We start from the raw sequence: 20,055 nt of genomic DNA, 5'->3' as shown, positions 1-20,055 counted from the left end.
CTTGATGGCATGAATGGCTACCGATTGTATACGTAAGTATACTTAGTGCCTCGTTTGAAGCCAAAAAGTTCTCACTCCTGTCGAACAACCACGCGGAGTGGGGGTGATGGCACTAATGGCGCACCCTAAGATAGTTCCAGGAAACTGGATCGCAGAGGAACTATCATATCGCAACGGAATACCCCTGTAAATGTGAGGGGCTTTGAGCTGAAAACACGCACGATGCATCTCTGGATTTTCAATGGGCATAGTAGTAAAGGAAAAAAGGTGAATGCATCATTCGGCGCGGCTATCTCGGAGACGCCTTTGGAAAATTTGATGTGAAGAATTTTTAAAGCAAGGCGTGTACGTATTCTAGCAAAAAGTCGCACTGATCTAGCCACACCCTTTCGTCAGTTCTTGATTTAATAGCAACCAAAATGGGTACGAACGTTTTAATTTTGTTGCACCGTTGTCTGCAATTTGAATGAGTTGTTCTCAGGCGCACCTCTATAGAGACAATACCGCGGTGGAACTGGCAAGGAGCTGAGAGACCAATCAGCAAGCGGGATCACTTCAGCCACTAAAATAAACACACGCAATCACCTTCTTGCCGCTCTCCATGATGCGGTTGTGAAAATCGAATGCCGTAGCATGATCGTCTAACTCTCCAATGTTACTATGATTCAGCCCTCTGTGCTTGTATATTGCAACCTTAAGCTGTATCAAAGGCCACCGATGAAACCGTCGTAGCCGGTACTTGTAACCGTGGTACTTGCAGATGGCAATCCGTGATATCTCCGGGACCACTGCCCGCCTATATGTGCTATCCCTACTCATCACCATCTAATATTCGTATGCCCGTCAAGGGCGCCGCCCGCCTGATGTCAAGTTGGCTCGTCGTCCCATTGTGGTCACACCGCCGGTTTCTACCTTTCTTCGCCCTAAGTGCAACCCATCAGCAATCATAGGGATGGTGATACGCTCAGCATACTTATATGGTGGCAATTATCACCCTGGAATAATACTGGTATTCACCTTCCTTCCCATTCCCTAGCTTTTCCTTCGTCCATTTTATCATTTCCTTCGCCACGGCTGGATCCTGGTGTTATAATGTCCTCTCGCAAGGCTCAGAAACCTCTTCCCAAATTCGAAATTGGTAAGCATGATCTCAGTTGACAGCCAGCGCCTTCGACATCATCATTTCAGGCGATGATTACCAGCTTCTCCATGCTATCGGAGAAGGAGCGTATGGTACCGTGGCTTCAGCTCTTCACAAACCTACAGGCCGGCAGGTCGCGATCAAGAAGATTCTACCTTTCGATCATACCTTGTTTTGTCTTCGCACTCTCCGTGAACTAAAGCTACTAAAGTTCTTCACTGAAACATGTCTCAACGAAAACGTACGTTCCCGTCGTTGATAATTCTTCACCACTGATGATATTTACAGATAATATCGGTAATCGACATCATCAAACCTACCTCCCTGGATTCCTTCAAAGAGATATATTGTTTGTGCAGTTCATCAAGCTCACTTCTCTTATTCACTTCCTCCCAGTCATCCAGGAATTGATGCAAACGGATCTCCATAGGGTTATTCGAACTCAACATCTTACAGATGATCATTGCCAGGTACGTGATCGAATACTTAAAAATGGAACTATTCTTATTACTGTTACTCTTAGTACTTTGTATACCAAACGCTAAGAGCCCTCAAATCTATCCACAGCGCCGACATCGTTCACCGTGACCTGAAACCAGCGAACCTACTCCTGAACGCAAACTGCGATTTGAAAGTTTGTGACTTTGGACTAGCTAGAAGCGTCAAAACCAGCGTTACCGGAGGAAAAGAACAGGGCCTAATGACGGAGTATGTAGCGACTCGGTGGTACAGGGCGCCGGAGATCATGCTGTCATTCAAGATGTACACCAAGGTGACTTTGTAGTCTAATCGTCTGAGATGCTGACGACGAACTTTTGTTTCATCAAGGCAATTGATATCTGGGCTATTGGCTGTATTCTAGCAGAATTATTGACCGGTCGACCACTTTTCCCCGGCCGAGACTATAGTCATCAGCTTGATCTTATCCTGGACGTGATCGGTATGCAGATGCACATCCATCTGTACGAGGTATCTTGCTAATACACTAGTCACAGGTACACCCAGTTTAGATGAATTCTATGCCATAACATCTCGCCGTTCACGAGATTATATCCGCGCTTTGCCTATCCGAAAGCGGAGGCCGTTTCCGACTTTGTTCCCTCATGCATCCAAAGAGGCCATCGATTTCTTGTCCAAGACCTTGGTGAGAGGAACCCGACTATAGCAATGAGCATTTTCTAACATCTTTTCAAGACCTTTGATCCGAAGAGGCGGTTGACTGTTGATGAAGCACTGGAACATCCATATCTTGCTTCATACGTATGACTGCTCTACTTCATCATTTGGTTGAGATCCTGACAGCTGTTCCCAAGCATGATCCTGATGACGAGCCGGTAGTAACGCCACTGAGTCCTTCATACTTTGCCTTTGATCGTGAGTTTAGATACCTACTCCGAATGTTCACTTATCTGTCTGTCCAGTGCACAAGGACGATCTGACAAAAGACCAACTAAAAGAGCTACTTTACCAAGAGGTCATGTCCTTCGTACCTTCCATCTAGATCCCAAAGAACTACTGCATGACGAAATCACGGTTGTCAATGATTACTAGACGAATGATGCTTTCACTAGATGACTATATAGATACCTGACTTTACAACAATTCAAGAAGATATGTACACACTAGAGCGCAATTAATATACTCCCCAAGTTGCGTACCCCACAAGCAGCCATCACGGTATATCCAAAGATACCTAAAGCTGCAATAGCACGCGCGTGTTTATCCGAATTTCGGCGGCGCCCAAAAACCACCACTCGCTACACCATCTAAACCAAAATCACCAAATCGAGTATCAGTCTCCAACTCTGTCCCGTACATAGTGCGCTTCGCGGTCGGACTATCGTCGTCGTCACCATGGTCAGCATTGACGGGCTCTGGCGGGCTATCATCCTGCTCGGTGTCAGGGCCAAGAGCCGTCTGGTTAAGGAATGCACCCAACCCAGCAGAACCTTCGCGAGATTGTACTGGGTTGGATGCTCCTTGAAGTCTAGAACGCGGTCGTATTGGAGGTGGAAGTCCTAGCGACTGGAACATATTTGAGTGTCCTTGGATATTAATTTGTCCATGGCCGGCAGGCGTTGGTGATTGAGGGGGCTCAGGATATGTGAAAGGCATTGTAAACGTTGGGTTTGGAGTCGGAGGGACAGGTACAGCAAATGTGAAGTTGAATGGATGTTGATTCTCAGGAGTATTCTGGGTAGAGCCTTGCATTGGTGAAGGGGAAGGGGAAGATCCATAGAAAGCAGGCAAGTGGTTTGTTGGAGGTGGAGGATCGATATATTCGTCGGGCGTCTCAGGATCATTGAAATGGAAACCCAGACTACCAGACTGTGTCTGTCTGTTGTTGGGAGGGGTTTTTGGTTCACTGACTTCCGGCTCTGACGACTCTTCGCGTTCCGCATCTGCCTGTGATATCGTGCGGGCCCGTTTTCTATTCGGCCTGATGACCTTTCGTGCTAGGACTGAGTCAGAGAAATTGTCTTCGTCCCCCTCTTCAATCACCCCTGTGACGTCGCTCAGGGTCGAGTCTCGATGCCGTTTCCCAAGGAGACTTGGAGCTATTCCTGGATGAGGTAAAGATGCTGTGCCATCTGATAAAGGATGGTCATTGGAAGCTACTGGTTGTCGACTAGTAACACATCAACATACAAGGTTCATGGTTATTGGACAAAGCCTACCTGGTGTTGTTTAAATTTGATTTGACCTGTGCGGAGGATATATTGGTCACGGCATTCTTCATCTGCAATATATCAGCACTAAGGCCCTCGGTTAGGGCACCACGGCTTCGTAAATCGTTTACTTCGGCGCTCAAAGAGTCAACCTTCGATTGCAAAGGTGGTATGGCGGCCACTTGAGCCGTTAATTGCGTGACTTCGGCCTTGAGAGCATTCATTTGATCGAGGTCCTTCCTCATTGCCTCAACTTGCCGCAACAGGGGATTGATCTAGACGCCGCTGAGAATGACAAAAACAAGCACGCTCAGTCACTCACCGCGTCTGCCACGCGTTGGTCAAAAGTTGTGCCTGTCGGTTGCCGTGAATCTTCTCGGTCGGAACTGGAAGCTCGGGGTTGAGATGGACCTGCAGCTGGTTGCTCATCGTCCGCTACATGTGTGTTCTTCGTTAATACAGAACAAATATACTGTTGACAGAGACGATTACCATTGAGAGGCCTCTGTTCTGTTGGTTCGGGTTCTGACTTTCATGATCAGAAGAGCAGAGTGGCAATGAAAGGGAATGCACACCTTCGTGTATCGTGGTCTGGAGTTTCACGCTCCTGCTTTTCCCTCGTTTTCCATTGGCAATATTCACGGATTTCGTGACTGCTCGCGCGCCGCTTCCTCCAGCAGCCACGGGCCTCCCCACCCCTAACTTCGATTGAGTTTCTTTGGCTTTGCGAGTTCGCGGAGGGTGTAGCTGAACAGGAGCAATCGGCTCGGTTTCTGCCTGTTTCCACCTATTCCTAGACCCGATGTCGGAAGTCTCTCGCCTGTCGTCGTCTTGTTCAATATGATCGTGGATAATGACTGAACTGAGGCGTTCCGTAGTGCGATTTGACTGTCTAGTAGATACGGTCCGTTGTGCCGGGTTGACGGTCCGAATATTAGGCTTTCTACGAACAGCTGAGCAAGCGAGAGAGCCGGTAAAGTAGTCCTACGCACCTGGTTTCAAGGAGAAGATCAATAATTTCTTCAGACTTGAGATTCGCCCGCACGCCGTATTCCTGATGGCAATGAGGTCGTTGTACGCCACCAGTGAAAGGAATAGGGATTCGCACCTTACACAGTTTCTGAAGGTCGGCACGCTTCATGCTTTCCAAGGCTGGTCGATCGGGCAGCACTTGAGCTAACGATGCCATGTCAGAACCAGAGGCGAATGCAAGGCGAGTGCGGCCACCAAGTGGTTGGTGGAAAAGCAACATCACGCGTCACTACACGTGATGCCACCCTGATCCTCGGCCCGATGGTTGAACCTATTAAAGCACCTTGAGCTTCGCTTCGATGGGGATGTCCCTTGTTCCTCAACGCTTATCATGGGCTTTACACTCCAACAGGTTGCAGAACACAACACGGCTAGGTCTGCACATTGTTTCTAGACGGCATAACTCTGTTGATTATTTTATCAGTTCCTGTTGGGTCATCATAAAGGACAGAGTATACGATGTCACGGATTTCCTTCCAGTCAGATAAGTCTAATTTTTCTCCCCGAGTTGATGCCGACATAGCTTTCAGGAACACCCGGGAGGTGCCCAAATCATATTAAAGTATGCGGGAAAGGACGCTACATTGGCTTACGAGCCAATCCACCCACCTGATGCGCTGGAACGGAATCTCCCGCCGTCCAAGCACCTGGGGACTCTGAATAGTGATGTAGCTCTTCATATGGAGGAACAGCGTGCCAATAGGAAGAAGACAAAAGATGAGCTGAGGGTAGAACAAGCTCATAGGGAAAGACCTCCCCTCAACCGTATATTAAGCTTGTCTGATATGGAGGTGAACATAACGTTATTCAATTATGAATTCAGATTAACTGAGCCTGTACAGGATGTCGCACGACATACACTGTCGTTGAAAGCAATATCATACTATTCTTCAGCTGCTGATGACAGCATATGTACGTCTTTACATATCAAAATGACGTTTTTAATTGCTCATCTTTGTAGCTCGTGAAGAAAACGCTCTTGCATTCGGAAGGTTCTTCTTCAATGCTCGGGTTATGCGGCCTGTGCTTCATTGCGACCCGTCTACTACCATCCTAGGCTACAAGTCATCTATTCCTGTCTTCGTGTCCGGGGCCGCTCTGGCCAAGCTAGGACATCCCCTGGGTAAGAGCAGTTATCAATCAGGGCATACGGCTGATAAGTATTGATTTATTTCTAGGTGAGGTGAACATAACGAGAGCTGCACACGAAGCATCTATCATACAGATGGTGTCTTCAAACGCCTCACTTTCCTACGCAGAGATAGCTGCCGCTGCAGGCCCTTCGCAGCCCTTATTCTTCCAATTCTATAAATCCAATGATGATGCTACAGCCGAACAACGGGTTCGCGAAGTTGAAAAACTTGGTTATAAATCCATTTGGCTGACTGTAGATGCTATCGTCGCTGGTAAAAGAGAGATAGATATCAAGAGTCCTTGGGAGCTGGAGACTATGGAGAACGGCAAGCCAACATACCACGCTGACACTGACACTCTGGAGCTTGTCGATGAAACTGGTACTGCGGGCGCTTTGATTGCCAAAGACGACCAAAACATGACATGGGAAAAGGTCGTTATTCTTATCAAGTTATACTCGATTGAATTTAACCATACCATCAGACAATCCCTTGGCTACGGGGCGTAACAAAGTTGCCGATTGCCATCAAAGGCAAGCACTTGTTAAAATGACCTTCCTTTTCACTCACTTGTCAAAAATTGGCTAGGTATACAATGTGTTGAGGTAGCCCCAGCTTTTCATTCAGAGAGCATCTGACCATCGGCCTTTTACAGGACGTTATTTTGGCGGCAGATGCTGGTGTGGACGGTATTCTGTTATCGAATCATGGGGGTATGCACAACCTTCTCCCTTCCGTTCCACATCTAAACCGTCTTCTGGGTTAGGCAGACAGTTGGACTAGTACGGTCATCAGTACTGACATGCTCAAATAACTAATCGCGCTCGCTAGCTCGATGCCGCCGCTAGAAGTACTGTACAGGCTCCGGCAACGTAGACCCGATGTTTTCGACAAGTTGGAAGGTGAGACAAGTTCTTCGAAGCATAGAAGGACGACGACTGACTTTAGCTCTCTTACTCAGTCTATATTGATGGTGAATATTATCTTTCCGAGACCGTAAATACGCTGACGCGTTGATTAAGGCGGCATCCGACGTGGTACCGGTGAGGCTCTCGTTTTCAGACGTTTAGTAGATATTAAACATCTTCTCCTAGACGTTGTAAAGGCCCTTTGCCTTGGTGCGAAGGCTGTGGGATTGGGACGGCCGTTTCTCTATGCTCAAAGCGTAAGTGACTGTTCGACGTCCCTTGGCTCTCCGTTAATTTCCGTATCTTAGGCCTACGGTGAGATTGGTGTCTTGAAGATTCTAAAGATTCTAGAGAAAGAGATCGTGACCGCGATGAAGCTTGTTGGTGCAGCCAATGTCAAAGATCTGACACCTGACTTGGTGAGTATCTTGGTTTGTGAAATTGAATGATAATTCAACGAAAGATATCAGGTCGAGAGGGTTGACTGGCAGCCACTTGTTCGCTCGAGGCTATAACAGCATTTCCATCGCACTCCTACATGTATTTTGTTCAGTGTCGATTGCTGAGAAATGAGATGATGTGTTACATACTAACTCTGAAATGAGCGATCTCAAGTAAGTCGGGGTGGCAGCGGAGGTGACCCCACATGTCCACTCTTTGCACTCTTCGACGGCCCATTTCCACTTCTGTAAAGAGAAATTTAGCAAATTATACAACATCTGTAAGTAAGATGGTCCTACAATATATTGAACCAGCTTTTTGTCGCTTGGTACAATGGCCTTCCATTCTTGCGATGAGGGATCCTCATACGCCGTACAAAATATGCGATAGGAATCAAGTGCGTAGCGCCCTGTCCCGGGTAAGTGCGATATGGGTGTCGGAGGGTATTTTTTACGCTTTGTGGGGGATCCTTGACTAGTATTCTCAAGTGATGCAGAAGATGGTAAGGGCGGAGGTTTAGATGGTCTAACGTCGTAAGGAGAAGGCGGGTCGAGAAGGTAAGATTTCGACATTTCAATAAGCCGTTTCGCGCGGATGGTTTGGGTTCCCAAAGGATGGATAAGGTCTACTAGCTCCTCATCGCTAGCTTCAGCAAGATGTTCAGTCGATACAGTCTCTTTAAGATAGTGGAAACTCGGAACCTTGGGAGAGGGACAGCGGTGTAGGCCATCGATCTACGAGCTCCCAGAATACGGGTATCGCGAGCTTTCCCGACGTTTTATTGAGAAGAGTGACCGCAATGATCAGTTTCCAAGGATCGTGGGCAACAAGTTCTGTGAAGTCGAGCTCGTAGTAAGATCATTAGGATGACGGATTTTCCCCAATGAGTACCTTGGATAAGAATAGGTTTAAGAGGTATCAATCTGTCGCATAGTAGGCGAACCTCAAGAGAAGCGCAACATGATACGTCAAAGTCAACCGCTGCTTCCCTTGCAACCGACGGCTTCTTATGGGGAGAGAAATAGGGAGACTGTACGTATTTGTAGTCTGAATTTGATTTTGAGGGACTCTTGTTCAAGAAGTAAGGCGATGTAACAGAGGGAGAGACTCGTCTTTTGGGCGAAGGTGTCTGAGGCGGCATTTCGGGAGTGCGGCCCGGCGTTCGCTTGTAATTTGGATATAAATGGAACTCTTCACGTGGTCGCGATGTTGAACGGATGCCGCAATGCAACTGCTTTGTTTCCCTCTCTCGGCCCTCTCCTTACATTTGCATTAAGTCTCGTCAATTTCACGTTTACTAATTATTCCTTTGTTTTTAGAGAATGGGATTCTGTCGCCGTTGTGGAGATATTGTCGCTGGAACACGCTGTAAGTGTGGTGGCACAGCTGTTGGTACGTACTTTGTGGTTTATGCTTCTTTCCAACCTGACGTGCCGTATAAGCTCCTGCTGTGGCATGGAACCCAAGCAGTATGAAGGAGGGTCTTCAGGATCGTTGGTCAAATACGTATGTGACTAAAGACAGACCGCCGCCTGGCCCGCTTTCTCCAAACGTGACCGGGTCGTCCTCGAAGCAAGGGTCTACCGTGAACGACGGTAAACGTTTTCCACAGCCTACAAGCTCTACCCCCTTATCTTCTACTTCTGCACTCGCAACCCGTGTTTCTGAGCATATAGCATCCACCACTTCCCAACTCGGCCGCCCATCGTCACCGCTCAAGCAGTCAGTTGCGGCCCCTGAAGCTGACATTCTTCCCTCACCATTACCCTTCGATAATTCTCTCTCCAAGGTCTATGGATCAGTACTCCAGCCTAAGGAGACTCTTAACACCCATTCGTGTTCCATCTGCTCATCCATATTCCCTCCTGACGCCACTATATATCCTGATCCTTCCAAGCCAGATGATGCTTCCTCTGGTTTCCTTTGCCGTTCATGTTACACCACCAACGGGGGATCCAAAGGCATTTGCCCTACATGCTCTCGACCGGTACTCGCACTCAAGTCGGAAGGCGGGTTTATCTGTGCCGACGGTAAATATTGGCATAAGCGGTCCTGCTTCATCTGCCAAGGATGCTTCAAGAATGTCGGGCACGCACCTATGGTCGACTTGTTAGGCCGACCAACTTGCGCGGAATGTTTTGAGAATTGCCTCAAACGCGACCGTACGCCAAAGAAGAGTCGCGACAGTATAAGCAGCAGCCCCATGAGCAATCTTGGTGGGATGAATGTCAATTCCAAGAACAGGAGTCGAGAAGGGAGCCCAGCAATAGAGGAATTAGAGCAACGCCTGGGCATAAGAAGTCGGGAGGCGAGTCCATCGATGGAGGATTCGTTTAGTCGATCAGGCTTGATTGGAAGCTCACCAAGTCCCAGACCCCGGCCTTCTAGTGCCGTTTCGGGGTCACCGTCCTTTCATTCTCTGTCCCCTGTCGATAGGCGTTCGCCTGACCGCTCTTTCGGACGTCACAGTATTGGACCAGAAGGGGAGCCCCAGTCCCAGTCCTCGGGGCAAATATGACCGCTTCAAGAATGCTAAGCTGGATTCCCATCGCAGCATAGACCTTTCGCCTTCATTCCGTCCCATTACTTCAGAACATAGTCCGTCAAGATTGGCGGGTCCCGATCTTGATGCTGTACAGGAGATGAAGAATCGATTTTTAAGTTCGGACAACAGCCCCAAGCTGTCGTCTCCCTCACCACCCTTGAAACATGCTCGTTCCTCTGGATCCTTCTCCAATCTCCCCAACTCCAGCCCCAAAAATCTTGGGAGCTTCGAGCTTCCTTCCACGCCAGACTTGCTTTCTGATGTCTCTGACGCAGGAACCTTTTCTTCCTCGGGCCCGGATTCTCCCCCAAGAAACGACCTATCCGACCTTTCAATTGATCGAGCTCTATCGAGCAATCGTCGCATGCATAAATACGCTTCAAGGTACTCAAGAGCTGATGCCATGGAACCCGACGACGGCCATACCGGAAGAGACCAGTAGTCAGCTAGGATCGCCCTACACGAACTTCATTATCTGCCAAATCAACGCCCTGCATCGACCCCGTCAAGAATTCCTGTACCCCATCGACTTTCCACGTCAAATTCTCCGAAACCTTTGACCGTCACCACTAATCAAGTTTCCCAGAGTACGGTGTGCGCCAAATGCTCGCATCCATTGTTTTCCATTCATGGTGGCGGCCGGTTCGTCACCGTGCCCAACGCCGATGACGGGACATCACAGACCTTTCACGCAGATTGTTTCACCTGTGCCATTTGTGATTTACCTTTCCGAGAGGCGAGTCAAGGACAAGCAGTGTTTGTTAAAACAGACAGTGGTGCCTGTCACGTCGAGGTACTTGTTCCTGTATGTCCTATAGATAGTAACTAATGCGAGTTTTAGTGTGCGCCTACAAAGATAATCACTCGAACAATATCTACTCCTTCACCCTCACGCCCAGCAGCAATAAAATCAACCTCATCGTCGTCCAGTCCTCGACATCAGGCACCAACATCTTCTAGCCCCAGGCATCAGACATCAGCGTCTTCTAGTCCCAAACCACAATCAGGTACTGCCACATACGGATCATCAAGCAGATACGAGCGCCCTCCATTGACGGCACTTGCAACGTCGCTTCCTGCTTCTTTCCCTCGTTTTGGCAGTTCGACATCTTGCCCCGGTTGTCGAAAGTCTGTTTCTCCCATGGAGCGAGGCGTAGTTCCAGGGCCTCAGGGTACTCGATGGCATGCACCATGTTTAGTTTGTGGCGGTAAGAAGGAGACCAAGGGTTATGCAAGGTTCAGAGATGAGAAGAAGAAAGACGAACCTGGTTGCGGCAAGCGTTTGGATAGTGCTGCTAAAACTGACGGAGAAGGAGGTGTCTGGTGCCGTGAATGTCTCGTAAGTCTGACATAGCGTCAATTGCAAAATCTCAGCGTCTTTCTTTATAGCTATTACTTTCCAACGAGCCACGAGCTTCACCTCACGGGTCACCTACGCGTCCACTTTCAATGTCCTCCTTCGGAGATGGTCTATCGAAGCTTCTACCCCAGAACACAGGAACTACAACGATAGCGAGACAGTTCACGGGACTAGGCGCCGGTGGTCCTAATGACGGGTCTTTACGCAGGCAACTAACAGGAGGAGCGTTAGGTCCCACCAGAAGTCTTAGTCCGACGAAACAGATTGGTGTGGGTATGAGGCCTCGTCCAAAGAGCGTAATCGGGATGAGAAGCTCGAAGAGTGTGGATGAAGGACGTGGTATGTTTCTCGTCAGGCAGATGACGGGTTCTGGTGCTTGCTGAGATTGCGGTCGCATATTGTTACCCGCTTTGGCATTTACGCAATGGACTGAAAGTAGTGTGTTTGTGAACGTGAATTTAACCTCGTAAGACTCCCTGTTATGTGATTGCTTTCGTTGTACATCTCCTGTAATTGATAACGCTCGAAGGACTATTACTTACTGATAACACATCCACGGATAGATAGATTCAATATCCTTCTCGAATCCCTTTTTCTGGTTCTATTGTTACCATTCTTGTAGGACTTGTGCTTCTGCTATAAAAATGTCTCTTGATAGCTGCATATTGCGCTTTTAATTATTGGTTCAATGCCATTGCTTGATGATACGTATTACGGACCTGAACGAGTTCCGCGTTGTTGCGCCACATTTTCGATCACATGATTGACCAAACACCGGGGTTTATAAGACGCGTATGTGTCATTTCTTGAACGCGTCCAGGTTTCCCACTTACCAACACGAACGTCAGCGTACCTTTCCCTTTATCTTCGTTGGTCTCTTCTCGCCTAGGCGATAGTCGCGATATCTCTCTTTCTTCGACCATACGCTTCAAAGCACGTTCGCGTTTCCTTCATTATGCCTGTCCAAGTTCTCCAGCTCGCGTTGCGCGTCATCATTTTTGTCTCTTTGGCCAGCATCTTCGCTCCCCATATCCATGTCCTTGCCTCGCCCTATCCTATGCCTCTAGCGCTCATGACCTATGCACGTTCTCAAGCCTTGACCTCCTTTTCTGAGAGCAACAACACTCATCTCGCCTATCGTAACACTTCTGGTGATGCCATTCTCGTCGCTGACGACGACGACTCTTCTCATCTCGGACGCTGCGACGATCTGATGTCACTGCTGAAATTGAAGGTGTTGAAGTACAGTAAGCGACCTCCGATGGTCGTCATCGAGCCATTCCTGATCTACGTTTCTAGACGAACTTGTGAATAATCCGCCTTCGGATCAAGACAATCTCGACGACTATCACCGTAGCTGCGTGACGAGTCTGGCTAGCTGCAAGGATGTTCTCGGTGAACTCAACGACTCTCTCGCCCCGCTGCGCGCAGACAAGGGCCTCGGCAACTATGAGCGCAATGATCACCTCGAGACTTTACTCAAGGAACTCATCAATTACATCAAAGAGATGTTGAACGGCACGGTGACCCTCACAAAAAACATTCCTATTGTTGGTCCTGAGCTAGCACCTCGTGAGTAACTCGAAATTCAGCGATGTATGACATTAACTCTGTGTTGCCCAGTCGTCTCCGAAATCAAATGCCTTGTTGACACTTTACTCGATTTCAGTGAAGACCTCACCGATGGGATCCTCAACTACCTCAAGCCAATTGTGGCCGTCGGGGATGATAATCGGTGTAAAGGCCCACTACTAGGAGTGGAGATTGTTGGCATTTGTCTTTGATTTCTTTGTTTTTCGTTTCAAACTGTAGCATCACTTGACAGGACCTTCGTAAACACATCTGTATCAACTATCTCTGTTCACTCTTGTCGTTTTGTACTTGTCTCTCTGTTAACTTCTAACTTCCAGTGTTATACGATACGGTATTCTATCCATCGGCACAGAAACAATATACATGATTATAAAAATTATGATGACCATCGAGTCCGAAAGCTGAAATGACTATTCGTCCGCTAACCAGTCTTCTGCAACTTGACCGATAGTGGGTAGATGGTACCTAACAAGACCATTATGCGACGCGTCGCGAGAAGCCCGAATACTAATGCAGGATTGAGACATTGTCCAGTTACAAGAGCAGAGACGTACGCCATGTACAATTGCACTCCTGCGATTACCAGGGTGAATAAAGTCCGCATCCATTGGGGAAATTGCAGCAAAGACATCAGGATCCGGAGAACCACTAATGGTGTAGTCAATAGAGCCGACTGGTAGGCTGAGAGCCCTGAATACAGTTCAATGCGAGGAAGATCCGTCATGCTCACCATGGAACCGGACAAAGTCATTGTGTGTCTCTATAATCAGGAGAATAAAAGCTGCGCATATAATCAGCAAGAAGTACAGGAAATCCAATATTGCACTCGCCAGATATTGGTCCAAATAGATACGCTAGTGCAGCCAGGACGTCGACACGATGCCCGTACCGCGTTTCCCATTGATTCTGCTGGCCCTCAACCTCTTCAGAGGAGCCTAAGCCACTTGATACAGCGGTACCAAACGAAGGTACTCCTCCCGACTGATAGGAAGTCTCTGCATGGGGTGGGAACCATGCTCGGGTTGCAGCGCGCGACGAAGAGGTATAAGAAGGGTCATCGGGAGGAGGAGCCTGCTTCTGTGGTCGGCAGATAGAAACAATGACAATAGATAAATACTCACGTATGCCGCAAATGACGCAAACTTGGAAGACTCGGAAGAACTCATAGGGTTGCTTAGTCAGCAGGCAGAATTGGCGCTTCGTGGCTGTACCACGAGCAGATTGTACAGTAGCCTTTCCCAGGTCAAAGATAATGCCTTGTAGTAGAGAAATTATTCCTCAAAATTGAACAGGAGGTCTCGAAAAGGGCGGGCGGTCGAGACAGAGGCTGCGCATGGAGGAGGCAGCAGGTGGTGGTTCACTTCCAGAAGGATTACGTGACCGGAGTTTGCCGGATAACTGTACAGTTGGTCCCACTCAGCCACACATTTTGCTCTGAACTACCATCCATCGGCATCGGCCTCGACGTCTTCAAGAACACGGTACGTATATTTCCTCCAAAGCTCTGTCTGTCGAGGTTCTCAATTTGCGCTCTCTAGAACCGGATTTCGCGTCGTTAAAAAATGGTGATCCTCGTCTTCCAAGCTGCCCGTCTGTCTGGTCCATTGCTCATTGTGCTTACTAGGCCGACAATTCCGCACCCGTCACTCTGCGCACTCGCAAGTTCATCACAAACCGTCTCTTGGCACGCCGCCAGTTCGTGCTAGACGTCCTACACCCCTCCCGACCCAACGTCCCCAAGGACGAGCTCAACGAGAAGCTCGCCGCCCTCTACAAAACGAAAAAGGAACGAGTCGTGACTTTTGGTTTCCGGACACACTTTGGTGGAGGACGGAGCACTGGTTTCGCTCTCATCTATGATGATGAGGCATCCCAAAAAAAGTTTGAGCCCAAGTACAGGCTAGTACGGGTGAGTAGGCGGCTCGTGCTTTGGCGTAGATTGGGTTGCTTAATTGTTTGTAGTCGGGATTGGAGACTAAGGTGGATAAGGCGTCTCGCAAACTGCGGAAGGAGCGCAAGAACAGGGCGAAGAAGGTACGTATCTCGTTCCTATCTACAGTTTTGTGGCTCATGTCTCTCTCCAGCTCCGTGGGACCAAGAAGGTCAAGGCTGCCGAGCCTCCCAAGAAGGGCAAGTAATCGTCTGGGGTTTTTGCATCTGCTCTTTCTTCTAGTCTCGGAATGCATGGTCGTCAGCGAAGCGTCGGGTGCTCGTATGAATCTATTTGTATGCCCCATATCTTTAATCTCCATGAATCCATGCATATGACAGATGAAAGAAAACTATGATGTGATCTAAAATTACGGTTCATACATGGGTATAAGTATGCTAGTACACTACGTCCGAGTCAAGGCCAGGCATGGATGTCATTAGAAAACTGATTTTTTATGAATGATCTCCGGGTCTTCTTGGTATTCCTCGGCTGATACCCACATCTGTGAGGCGCAACGATTGTCAGTGACAGCTGTCGCGCAAAAAAAGGGTTGCCATACCTTTTTGAAGGTGCTTAGTCCGGCCAGAATAGATCCCCCAATCCAGGTTGAATACTTGCGCTCTGGAGGAGCATATATTTTGATCTTGATATCCTTCAGAGCAAGTTTCTTCACTTCGTTTAGTAGACGATCACCGAACCCTGATATAAATGTCAGGAGGAGTAAATCGACGAAAAGAACCTGATACAAACCTTTGCACAGTGTACTTCCCCCACTGAGTACAATGTTGGAGAAAAGATTCTTGCGCAAGTCCAAGTCCACTCGATTAATTGAATCGACGACCACTTGATGTACACCGGCGTATTCTTCACCAATCAATTCGGGATTGAACAATATTTCAGGCGCTCGGAAGCGTTCAGAGCCCAACTGGAGAAGATATAGGTTTTGAAACTAAATAGCAAAGATGCAAAACACGTACTTGTATCACATTTCCGTCAGGCAATTTGAACTCTTCAGTACGTCCCATCGAGTCTTTTTCCTCTTTCGCTGGAAGCAGGGCGATGTAACAACACTTTTCTTTGATCGTCCGTACTACCTCCCGCTCAGCTGTCGTATGAAGATGGTGACCGGATTTCCGTAGAAGGAGCTGGAGATTATCTGTCACGTCTCTGTACATTTATGTTGAGATGCGTCTGTTCGCAGAGAGGATAAGTGAGATCGCACCGGCCAGCAATATCTACTCGTCGAATGGCATGATGCATCGAGAAGCCTTCGAACACAGGAACTGCATGAGTAACGCCATCCCCAGAGTCAAGGACGATGCCCGTTGTCCGCCCGGATGAATATCTAAAGAGTTCTCTGAGGAGAGGAGTAAGATATACATGGAAAAGCATACAATGACAGAACTGCTTGGACAGAGGTGAATAGGGCTGGAACATTGAAGGTATCAAAGAGTGTTTGAGCTGCCATATCACGATTGGTCCGTGGATTCAGCGGCGCTTCGGTCAAAAGCACAGGATGCTATCCAGAGAGAAGATATGAGAAAAGAATGAACAATGACAGATTGTATATGCGCACCTCTTCACTTAACGTACCCAGTTCCTCAGTGTACACCCACTGCCATATTCGTTCCATATCATCCCAGTCTTTCACGATTCCATGCTCCATGGGGTACTTGATTTTGAGCAATCCACGAAGTTCTTGCGCACGCCGACCAATAAACGTCTCGCCTTCGAGACTACCCGCCATGACGCGTACGTGTTTTGGCCGGCCAACACTGTAGCAGATGTTTGAACCGTTGGGGAATGATGCTTGGAGATAAGCCTAACCGTGGAGACGCACAAGGACGGGAAGAAGCATTTTGGGTGGTCTTGGCCAGCAAATCCGGCTTTTATGGTGCCAGAGCCCTGGAAAGAGACTGTTAGATGGATAGGAATGACGAAGTAAGAGAATTATCGTACGTTGTCGATAACGACTGGCTGATTTGTGAGGACGTCGTCGAATTCTGCAGACATGCTGCGTGATAGGTTCAGCAGGAATGATGATGGGAGCAAGTGAAAGAGGAGCTAGCGCGTCGGTTGATGCCCAAGATTAGGCGCGACATGGCTTTGCCTCTCACCTTGGTCACTCTACTTTTGCTGTCATGTTTTGTGAGCAAGTTCTCTCTACGAGCTTATATTATTTTTACTGAGGTAATTCAGGGTTCCGTTAATGCTATTCTCAACAAGTGGGAGGCTACTAGCTTCTGCAAATGTGTGTTGAGACAATGGACTGGCTACAAGTCTCGCTGAGCGCTGTTTACAGGCATCTGCTTCCAGTCAAACTATTCAATTCTCCACCTGGATTTCCCAGACAATCCGTCGCAGCCTTGTCTGTCGTGTACGAAACAGTGGTGTCTGAACCAGAATCTCCCTATCTGCGCTGGAGCTTCCCTCGGAGACACTGACCCGGACACGGCAACAGGAAAAGAAGGTGATGTGGAAGCGAGATGTTTTCGTACGCAGGGTAGTCCTTCTCAACAGCAATGTCGTTACTGACAGCTAGTACCTACAGAGCGTGATTCACCACGAGACCAGCTGGTGGTAACGCTGTTTCTATTGACGGTCTTTGGCCTTCTGCTTAGTGCAGGAATAAAGAGCCGTATGATCAAGGCTGGCATTGATACTAGTGTCCCGTGGAATGCAGGCCGAAGGTGGTGGGAGGTTAGATTACCGGTTTCTACTACTCTGTGTGACTGACGCTCATTTATTTCCAGGACTGGACACCTCGACGGCAATTCCAGGAGCTTGGACTTTCTCGGTTGGGAACAGCTGGACGGTCACGATATCAGGGCGAGGAATACATGCGAGTGAATGACGAGGATAGTTAGTTAGATACTGGATCTAAATTAGCAGTAGATTGCCAAGGATATTCTTACCTTCGTACCACGATGGGCTCAATCTGCTCAAAGTCAGGCGCTCATTCCGGTGGACATACAGTACTGGGTCCTGCCTCTACTACCGCTCCTTCAGCTTCTCGAACTCCAAATCCGAGTGACGCCCGTGCAGCTCGCGCAGAAGCTGCGGAACAGAGACTGAAGGCTGTCAGTTAATCCTTTGCCTTTTCCCCCCCTTGCCTGCTCTGATGATGACGACCATCAGGCTCAAGCTAGAGGCACCCATTCTTCCAATCCAAACAAAGGGAAGCTTGCCTCACAGGCTGCGAAGCCGGTCAAGGTCACACCCGAAGGAAGGCAGGACGAAAGACTCGTGGTACGCCCTTGCTGGTTTGAACTCGTAGGTGGTCATTGACGGAATATTATAACACTGACAGTGGGACTGATGATCTACTACTTCTCATCTTGCAATGCATGCCATCCTCGCCCTGCTGGACGCCACCATCGGGAGATTCCATTCTCCCAGTCACGATGTCCCCCCATTCAATTACTGAATGCTGCCTATTTATTCTGCTAGTAGTTCCGGCTTCGCTGAAGAGAATTGTGAAATAGATGGATGGGACATTGTAGCGCACCGTCCTAAGAACCTACGTAGTGTTAATTTCACCGTTACCCAACTCAGCGGCAGTGAGACGGCAGTTGCCGGCGATCAACTCACCTTTCTTCCCTTTCAACACACATGAATGTCAGACTACAATGACAAGATTCTCTGGAAAAGACCGCACCATTCCGACTCGTATATTTCTCCTGGTTCCTTCCTTTCTTCACTGAGAAAAAATCGTAAGATCATCTACGATATACTTGTCATACATAAAATCACAAGTTCCTTATCCAGCTAACTTTCATCCATATACCTACTGGCACCTCGTATCACTCTCACTGTCTATCACACAACACCTTGCAACGATCTTCATATTTATTTCCGTCTTTGTACGATTAAAGGAACGTACTCTGGATCCGAGACTCCTCGTTTGGATTGCTTCTACATGTTTCATCCTGGGTTATGTTACCTGGGAAGTACTCGACTGCCTCAGCAAAAGGCCGAGACGGGAGCATGCCGACCGTTCGTTCAACACCCGCTTGAACCGTTTATCCAGTCCCTGACGGCAATTGTTACAGGTGCTAAGAATGTAAAGTCATCAATCCTGATATTCCTCTCGTTGATGTCTTTGTCGCCCGTGCTGAGGACCCTAACGGCCGCCACGTCTTCCGACTCGATATGGGCACTATCTGCCTCACTTTTCATCCTCAATGCCGTTCTAGCTGATTACAGCAGTTCAGTCACTCTCGACGGTCCGGTAAACGAGAGGTCCCATGCTGTCCATTTTCTTATCACACTCTATATTGATCCAAAATTTCCCCAGGTTGACATCGGTGCTGTCTATGAATGCTGCGATATCCTCATCCGTCGTATTGGCATCGCGTTTGCCGGATGATCTTGCTGTATTTGCTCTGATTCTTTTCTCGGTTCAGGCATTTGCCTTGTTTCCGATTTTACGTCGCCGTCTCCAGGTATTCTCCATTTCTTTGTGGATGTTTTAGGCCCCCCTGTCTCATGTGTTTGTTAACAGACATGTCCTGTTGCTTTTCGCGCGGCTCTCACATGGTGCTTATCGCTTGCGGCGATCATCTTGACGATGCCACTGTCCCGAAGTGTCACTTGGCTGTACACGCTCGTATTGTCTTTTGTGTCTTTAGCGGCTCCCGCAGTACTAGTCTGGGCGCAAAAATATAAAAAGTTGGATTTCTTTCTATTTTTCTTTGCATCGGCGACAGCGCTAATCATCCCGGTTGTATAGTGAAATCAGAGGACCGTGGGACGTTGCCGTTCCCCGAGTCAACGAGAGCTAGATCTTGTGTCTAGCTCTCTGGGACTGAGGGTGTCGTAATTTTCGCAGCATGGCAAATGCAGCTTCCGCTTACCAAGGGCGTGTCGTCTAGGAGGTCTTTTATCTTCACGTCACTTTTTCATCAGAAGGCTCGGTGAATGAGGGCGCTCTTTCTCGTGGTTGGCGCATGCGTTACCTCGTACCGTCAATGCCGGTCAAATTCACAGCCAATAGCTGCGACGTTGTGTTATACCCATTCTTCGTACCTCGATGCTACATTTGATCAATCTTACGGAGCTAACCGCATATGTCCTTTTGCAAGAAAGAGTGACTTGAAGGAGATCAGAATCCCTCCTTATTTCATATTTCTCGAGTTCCCCGCCAATCCCAATTCTCCTCCTCGTTCCTGTTTTCCCTATTTTGATGTTTGTTCCGCGGATCGTGCGATCAGAACGTCGACCCTGGTCTTGCCATGAACATCGTGGCGGGTGGAAAATTTGATTAAATGAATCCGGCTTAGACTGTCGTTAGACCAGTG

At 48.3% G+C, this 20,055-nt stretch overlaps 12 protein-coding genes across 12 annotated transcripts; 8 read left to right on the top strand and 4 right to left on the bottom strand.

Annotated features, from left to right (window-relative positions):
• Positions 1-1,092: 1,092 nt before the first annotated feature.
• Positions 1,093-2,642, top strand: EV420DRAFT_1475377 (CMGC/MAPK protein kinase; the record flags this gene model as incomplete). Its single annotated transcript, XM_060469274.1, has 10 exons — positions 1,093-1,138; positions 1,189-1,382; positions 1,430-1,490; positions 1,538-1,611; positions 1,665-1,913; positions 1,970-2,081; positions 2,137-2,285; positions 2,336-2,401; positions 2,434-2,515; positions 2,563-2,642. The coding sequence occupies 10 exons, from the start codon at positions 1,093-1,095 to the stop codon at positions 2,640-2,642; spliced, it is 1,113 nt and encodes a 370-aa protein (XP_060336223.1).
• EV420DRAFT_944439 (uncharacterized protein) lies at positions 2,584-5,051 on the bottom strand. Its single transcript, XM_060484084.1, has 7 exons — positions 4,919-5,051; positions 4,803-4,864; positions 4,386-4,753; positions 4,303-4,335; positions 4,133-4,245; positions 3,820-4,085; positions 2,584-3,770 (listed from the first exon to the last, which is right to left on the bottom strand). Exons 1-7 carry the CDS (start codon positions 4,997-4,999, stop codon positions 2,861-2,863), a joined length of 1,833 nt encoding a protein of 610 aa, XP_060336222.1. The 5' UTR covers positions 5,000-5,051; the 3' UTR covers positions 2,584-2,860.
• Positions 5,052-5,130: 79 nt separating this feature from the next.
• EV420DRAFT_1513142 (FMN-dependent dehydrogenase-domain-containing protein) lies at positions 5,131-7,473 on the top strand. The gene is made up of 16 exons (XM_060471709.1): positions 5,131-5,217; positions 5,267-5,321; positions 5,373-5,633; positions 5,685-5,754; positions 5,804-5,965; positions 6,021-6,409; positions 6,460-6,508; positions 6,564-6,580; positions 6,631-6,688; positions 6,742-6,757; positions 6,807-6,877; positions 6,937-6,948; positions 6,998-7,018; positions 7,070-7,140; positions 7,192-7,302; positions 7,354-7,473. Exons 1-16 carry the CDS (start codon positions 5,174-5,176, stop codon positions 7,396-7,398), a joined length of 1,452 nt encoding a protein of 483 aa, XP_060336221.1. The 5' UTR covers positions 5,131-5,173; the 3' UTR covers positions 7,399-7,473.
• A 75-nt stretch (positions 7,474-7,548) lies between these two features.
• On the bottom strand, positions 7,549-8,158 carry EV420DRAFT_1225535 (DNA glycosylase; the record flags this gene model as incomplete). The annotated part of the gene is made up of 4 exons (XM_060466505.1): positions 7,549-7,569; positions 7,624-7,779; positions 7,855-7,970; positions 8,026-8,158. Coding segments are annotated over 4 exons (426 nt in total), but the record flags the coding sequence as incomplete, so codon positions are not given.
• A 397-nt stretch (positions 8,159-8,555) lies between these two features.
• On the top strand, positions 8,556-11,891 carry EV420DRAFT_1513130 (uncharacterized protein). Its single transcript, XM_060471708.1, has 6 exons — positions 8,556-8,716; positions 8,767-9,762; positions 9,794-10,307; positions 10,380-10,662; positions 10,711-11,208; positions 11,259-11,891. Exons 1-6 carry the CDS (start codon positions 8,647-8,649, stop codon positions 11,610-11,612), a joined length of 2,715 nt encoding a protein of 904 aa, XP_060336219.1. The 5' UTR covers positions 8,556-8,646; the 3' UTR covers positions 11,613-11,891.
• Positions 11,892-12,055: 164 nt separating this feature from the next.
• EV420DRAFT_943879 (uncharacterized protein) lies at positions 12,056-13,270 on the top strand. The gene is made up of 3 exons (XM_060484081.1): positions 12,056-12,476; positions 12,529-12,801; positions 12,853-13,270. The coding sequence occupies exons 1-3, from the start codon at positions 12,185-12,187 to the stop codon at positions 13,011-13,013; spliced, it is 726 nt and encodes a 241-aa protein (XP_060336218.1). The 5' UTR covers positions 12,056-12,184; the 3' UTR covers positions 13,014-13,270.
• Positions 13,123-14,253, bottom strand: EV420DRAFT_943902 (uncharacterized protein). The gene is made up of 5 exons (XM_060484082.1): positions 13,944-14,253; positions 13,653-13,893; positions 13,553-13,603; positions 13,377-13,503; positions 13,123-13,329 (listed from the first exon to the last, which is right to left on the bottom strand). Exons 1-5 carry the CDS (start codon positions 13,986-13,988, stop codon positions 13,233-13,235), a joined length of 561 nt encoding a protein of 186 aa, XP_060336217.1. The 5' UTR covers positions 13,989-14,253; the 3' UTR covers positions 13,123-13,232.
• Position 14,254: 1 nt separating this feature from the next.
• EV420DRAFT_1513124 (ribosomal protein L23/L15e core domain-containing protein) lies at positions 14,255-15,093 on the top strand. The gene is made up of 5 exons (XM_060471707.1): positions 14,255-14,303; positions 14,361-14,387; positions 14,447-14,731; positions 14,785-14,856; positions 14,907-15,093. The coding sequence occupies exons 2-5, from the start codon at positions 14,385-14,387 to the stop codon at positions 14,958-14,960; spliced, it is 414 nt and encodes a 137-aa protein (XP_060336216.1). The 5' UTR covers positions 14,255-14,303; positions 14,361-14,384; the 3' UTR covers positions 14,961-15,093.
• A 3-nt stretch (positions 15,094-15,096) lies between these two features.
• On the bottom strand, positions 15,097-16,819 carry EV420DRAFT_1513118 (actin-related protein). Its single transcript, XM_060471706.1, has 9 exons — positions 16,715-16,819; positions 16,596-16,660; positions 16,332-16,530; positions 16,150-16,274; positions 15,978-16,100; positions 15,733-15,922; positions 15,506-15,680; positions 15,315-15,454; positions 15,097-15,257 (listed from the first exon to the last, which is right to left on the bottom strand). The coding sequence occupies exons 1-9, from the start codon at positions 16,766-16,768 to the stop codon at positions 15,192-15,194; spliced, it is 1,137 nt and encodes a 378-aa protein (XP_060336215.1). The 5' UTR covers positions 16,769-16,819; the 3' UTR covers positions 15,097-15,191.
• Positions 16,820-16,851: 32 nt separating this feature from the next.
• EV420DRAFT_1301784 (uncharacterized protein) lies at positions 16,852-17,661 on the top strand. Its single transcript, XM_060468407.1, has 5 exons — positions 16,852-16,903; positions 16,955-17,006; positions 17,058-17,249; positions 17,307-17,455; positions 17,509-17,661. Exons 1-5 carry the CDS (start codon positions 16,856-16,858, stop codon positions 17,620-17,622), a joined length of 555 nt encoding a protein of 184 aa, XP_060336214.1. The 5' UTR covers positions 16,852-16,855; the 3' UTR covers positions 17,623-17,661.
• On the top strand, positions 17,662-18,280 carry EV420DRAFT_1513111 (uncharacterized protein). The gene is made up of 3 exons (XM_060471705.1): positions 17,662-17,835; positions 17,894-18,004; positions 18,066-18,280. The coding sequence occupies exons 1-3, from the start codon at positions 17,683-17,685 to the stop codon at positions 18,072-18,074; spliced, it is 273 nt and encodes a 90-aa protein (XP_060336213.1). The 5' UTR covers positions 17,662-17,682; the 3' UTR covers positions 18,075-18,280.
• A 94-nt stretch (positions 18,281-18,374) lies between these two features.
• Positions 18,375-19,837, top strand: EV420DRAFT_943955 (phosphatidylinositol N-acetylglucosaminyltransferase-domain-containing protein). Its single transcript, XM_060484083.1, has 5 exons — positions 18,375-18,997; positions 19,053-19,200; positions 19,260-19,426; positions 19,488-19,568; positions 19,630-19,837. Exons 1-4 carry the CDS (start codon positions 18,675-18,677, stop codon positions 19,537-19,539), a joined length of 690 nt encoding a protein of 229 aa, XP_060336212.1. The 5' UTR covers positions 18,375-18,674; the 3' UTR covers positions 19,540-19,568; positions 19,630-19,837.
• Positions 19,838-20,055: the final 218 nt, after the last annotated feature.

Source organism: Desarmillaria tabescens (genome assembly GCF_030435595.1).
Source record: "Desarmillaria tabescens strain CCBAS 213 chromosome Unknown EV420scaffold_5, whole genome shotgun sequence".
Taxonomy (NCBI): Eukaryota; Fungi; Basidiomycota; class Agaricomycetes; order Agaricales; family Physalacriaceae; genus Desarmillaria; species Desarmillaria tabescens.
This window is presented reverse-complemented; position numbering and strand designations above follow the sequence as displayed.

Excerpts from the sequence above, each read along its gene's own strand:
- EV420DRAFT_943955 (XM_060484083.1), top strand. The coding sequence starts at position 18,675 with ATGTTTCATCCTGGGTTATGTTACCTGGGAAGTACTCGACTGCCTCAG. Across the intron at positions 18,998-19,052 it reads GACGGTCCGGTAAACGAGAG|GTTGACATCGGTGCTGTCTA; the intron begins GTCCCATGCTGT and ends AAATTTCCCCAG. Across the intron at positions 19,427-19,487 it reads TGGGCGCAAAAATATAAAAA|TGAAATCAGAGGACCGTGGG; the intron begins GTTGGATTTCTT and ends CCGGTTGTATAG.
- EV420DRAFT_1513124 (XM_060471707.1), top strand. Across the intron at positions 14,732-14,784 it reads CCAAGTACAGGCTAGTACGG|TCGGGATTGGAGACTAAGGT; the intron begins GTGAGTAGGCGG and ends AATTGTTTGTAG. Across the intron at positions 14,857-14,906 it reads GCAAGAACAGGGCGAAGAAG|CTCCGTGGGACCAAGAAGGT; the intron begins GTACGTATCTCG and ends GTCTCTCTCCAG.
- EV420DRAFT_944439 (XM_060484084.1), bottom strand. The coding sequence starts at position 4,999 with ATGGCATCGTTAGCTCAAGTGCTGCCCGATCGACCAGCCTTGGAAAGC. Across the intron at positions 4,336-4,385 it reads CCAGACCACGATACACGAAG|AACCCGAACCAACAGAACAG; the intron begins GTGTGCATTCCC and ends CATGAAAGTCAG. Across the intron at positions 4,086-4,132 it reads ACCAACGCGTGGCAGACGCG|ATCAATCCCCTGTTGCGGCA; the intron begins GTGAGTGACTGA and ends AGCGGCGTCTAG.
- EV420DRAFT_943879 (XM_060484081.1), top strand. The coding sequence starts at position 12,185 with ATGCCTGTCCAAGTTCTCCAGCTCGCGTTGCGCGTCATCATTTTTGTC. Across the intron at positions 12,477-12,528 it reads ATTGAAGGTGTTGAAGTACA|ACGAACTTGTGAATAATCCG; the intron begins GTAAGCGACCTC and ends CTACGTTTCTAG. Across the intron at positions 12,802-12,852 it reads TGGTCCTGAGCTAGCACCTC|TCGTCTCCGAAATCAAATGC; the intron begins GTGAGTAACTCG and ends TGTGTTGCCCAG.
- EV420DRAFT_1301784 (XM_060468407.1), top strand. The coding sequence starts at position 16,856 with ATGGCTTTGCCTCTCACCTTGGTCACTCTACTTTTGCTGTCATGTTTT. Across the intron at positions 17,250-17,306 it reads TGTGGAAGCGAGATGTTTTC|AGCGTGATTCACCACGAGAC; the intron begins GTACGCAGGGTA and ends TAGTACCTACAG. Across the intron at positions 17,456-17,508 it reads CAGGCCGAAGGTGGTGGGAG|GACTGGACACCTCGACGGCA; the intron begins GTTAGATTACCG and ends ATTTATTTCCAG.
- EV420DRAFT_1513130 (XM_060471708.1), top strand. The coding sequence starts at position 8,647 with ATGGGATTCTGTCGCCGTTGTGGAGATATTGTCGCTGGAACACGCTGT. Across the intron at positions 9,763-9,793 it reads TCTGTCCCCTGTCGATAGGC|TATTGGACCAGAAGGGGAGC; the intron begins GTTCGCCTGACC and ends CGGACGTCACAG. Across the intron at positions 10,663-10,710 it reads GTGGTGCCTGTCACGTCGAG|TGTGCGCCTACAAAGATAAT; the intron begins GTACTTGTTCCT and ends TGCGAGTTTTAG.
- EV420DRAFT_1513142 (XM_060471709.1), top strand. The coding sequence starts at position 5,174 with ATGGGCTTTACACTCCAACAGGTTGCAGAACACAACACGGCTAG. Across the intron at positions 5,755-5,803 it reads AGCTGCTGATGACAGCATAT|CTCGTGAAGAAAACGCTCTT; the intron begins GTACGTCTTTAC and ends TCATCTTTGTAG. Across the intron at positions 7,303-7,353 it reads AAGATCTGACACCTGACTTG|GTCGAGAGGGTTGACTGGCA; the intron begins GTGAGTATCTTG and ends GAAAGATATCAG.
- EV420DRAFT_1513118 (XM_060471706.1), bottom strand. The coding sequence starts at position 16,768 with ATGTCTGCAGAATTCGACGACGTCCTCACAAATCAGCCAGTCGTTATC. Across the intron at positions 16,661-16,714 it reads AGCCAGTCGTTATCGACAAC|GGCTCTGGCACCATAAAAGC; the intron begins GTACGATAATTC and ends GTCTCTTTCCAG. Across the intron at positions 16,275-16,331 it reads TGGGTACGTTAAGTGAAGAG|CATCCTGTGCTTTTGACCGA; the intron begins GTGCGCATATAC and ends CTCTCTGGATAG.
- EV420DRAFT_943902 (XM_060484082.1), bottom strand. The coding sequence starts at position 13,988 with ATGAGTTCTTCCGAGTCTTCCAAGTTTGCGTCATTTGCGGCATAC. Across the intron at positions 13,894-13,943 it reads TTGCGTCATTTGCGGCATAC|GCTCCTCCTCCCGATGACCC; the intron begins GTGAGTATTTAT and ends CCACAGAAGCAG. Across the intron at positions 13,504-13,552 it reads TGACTTTGTCCGGTTCCATG|CCTACCAGTCGGCTCTATTG; the intron begins GTGAGCATGACG and ends CAGGGCTCTCAG.
- EV420DRAFT_1513111 (XM_060471705.1), top strand. The coding sequence starts at position 17,683 with ATGGGCTCAATCTGCTCAAAGTCAGGCGCTCATTCCGGTGGACATACA. Across the intron at positions 17,836-17,893 it reads CGGAACAGAGACTGAAGGCT|GCTCAAGCTAGAGGCACCCA; the intron begins GTCAGTTAATCC and ends GACGACCATCAG.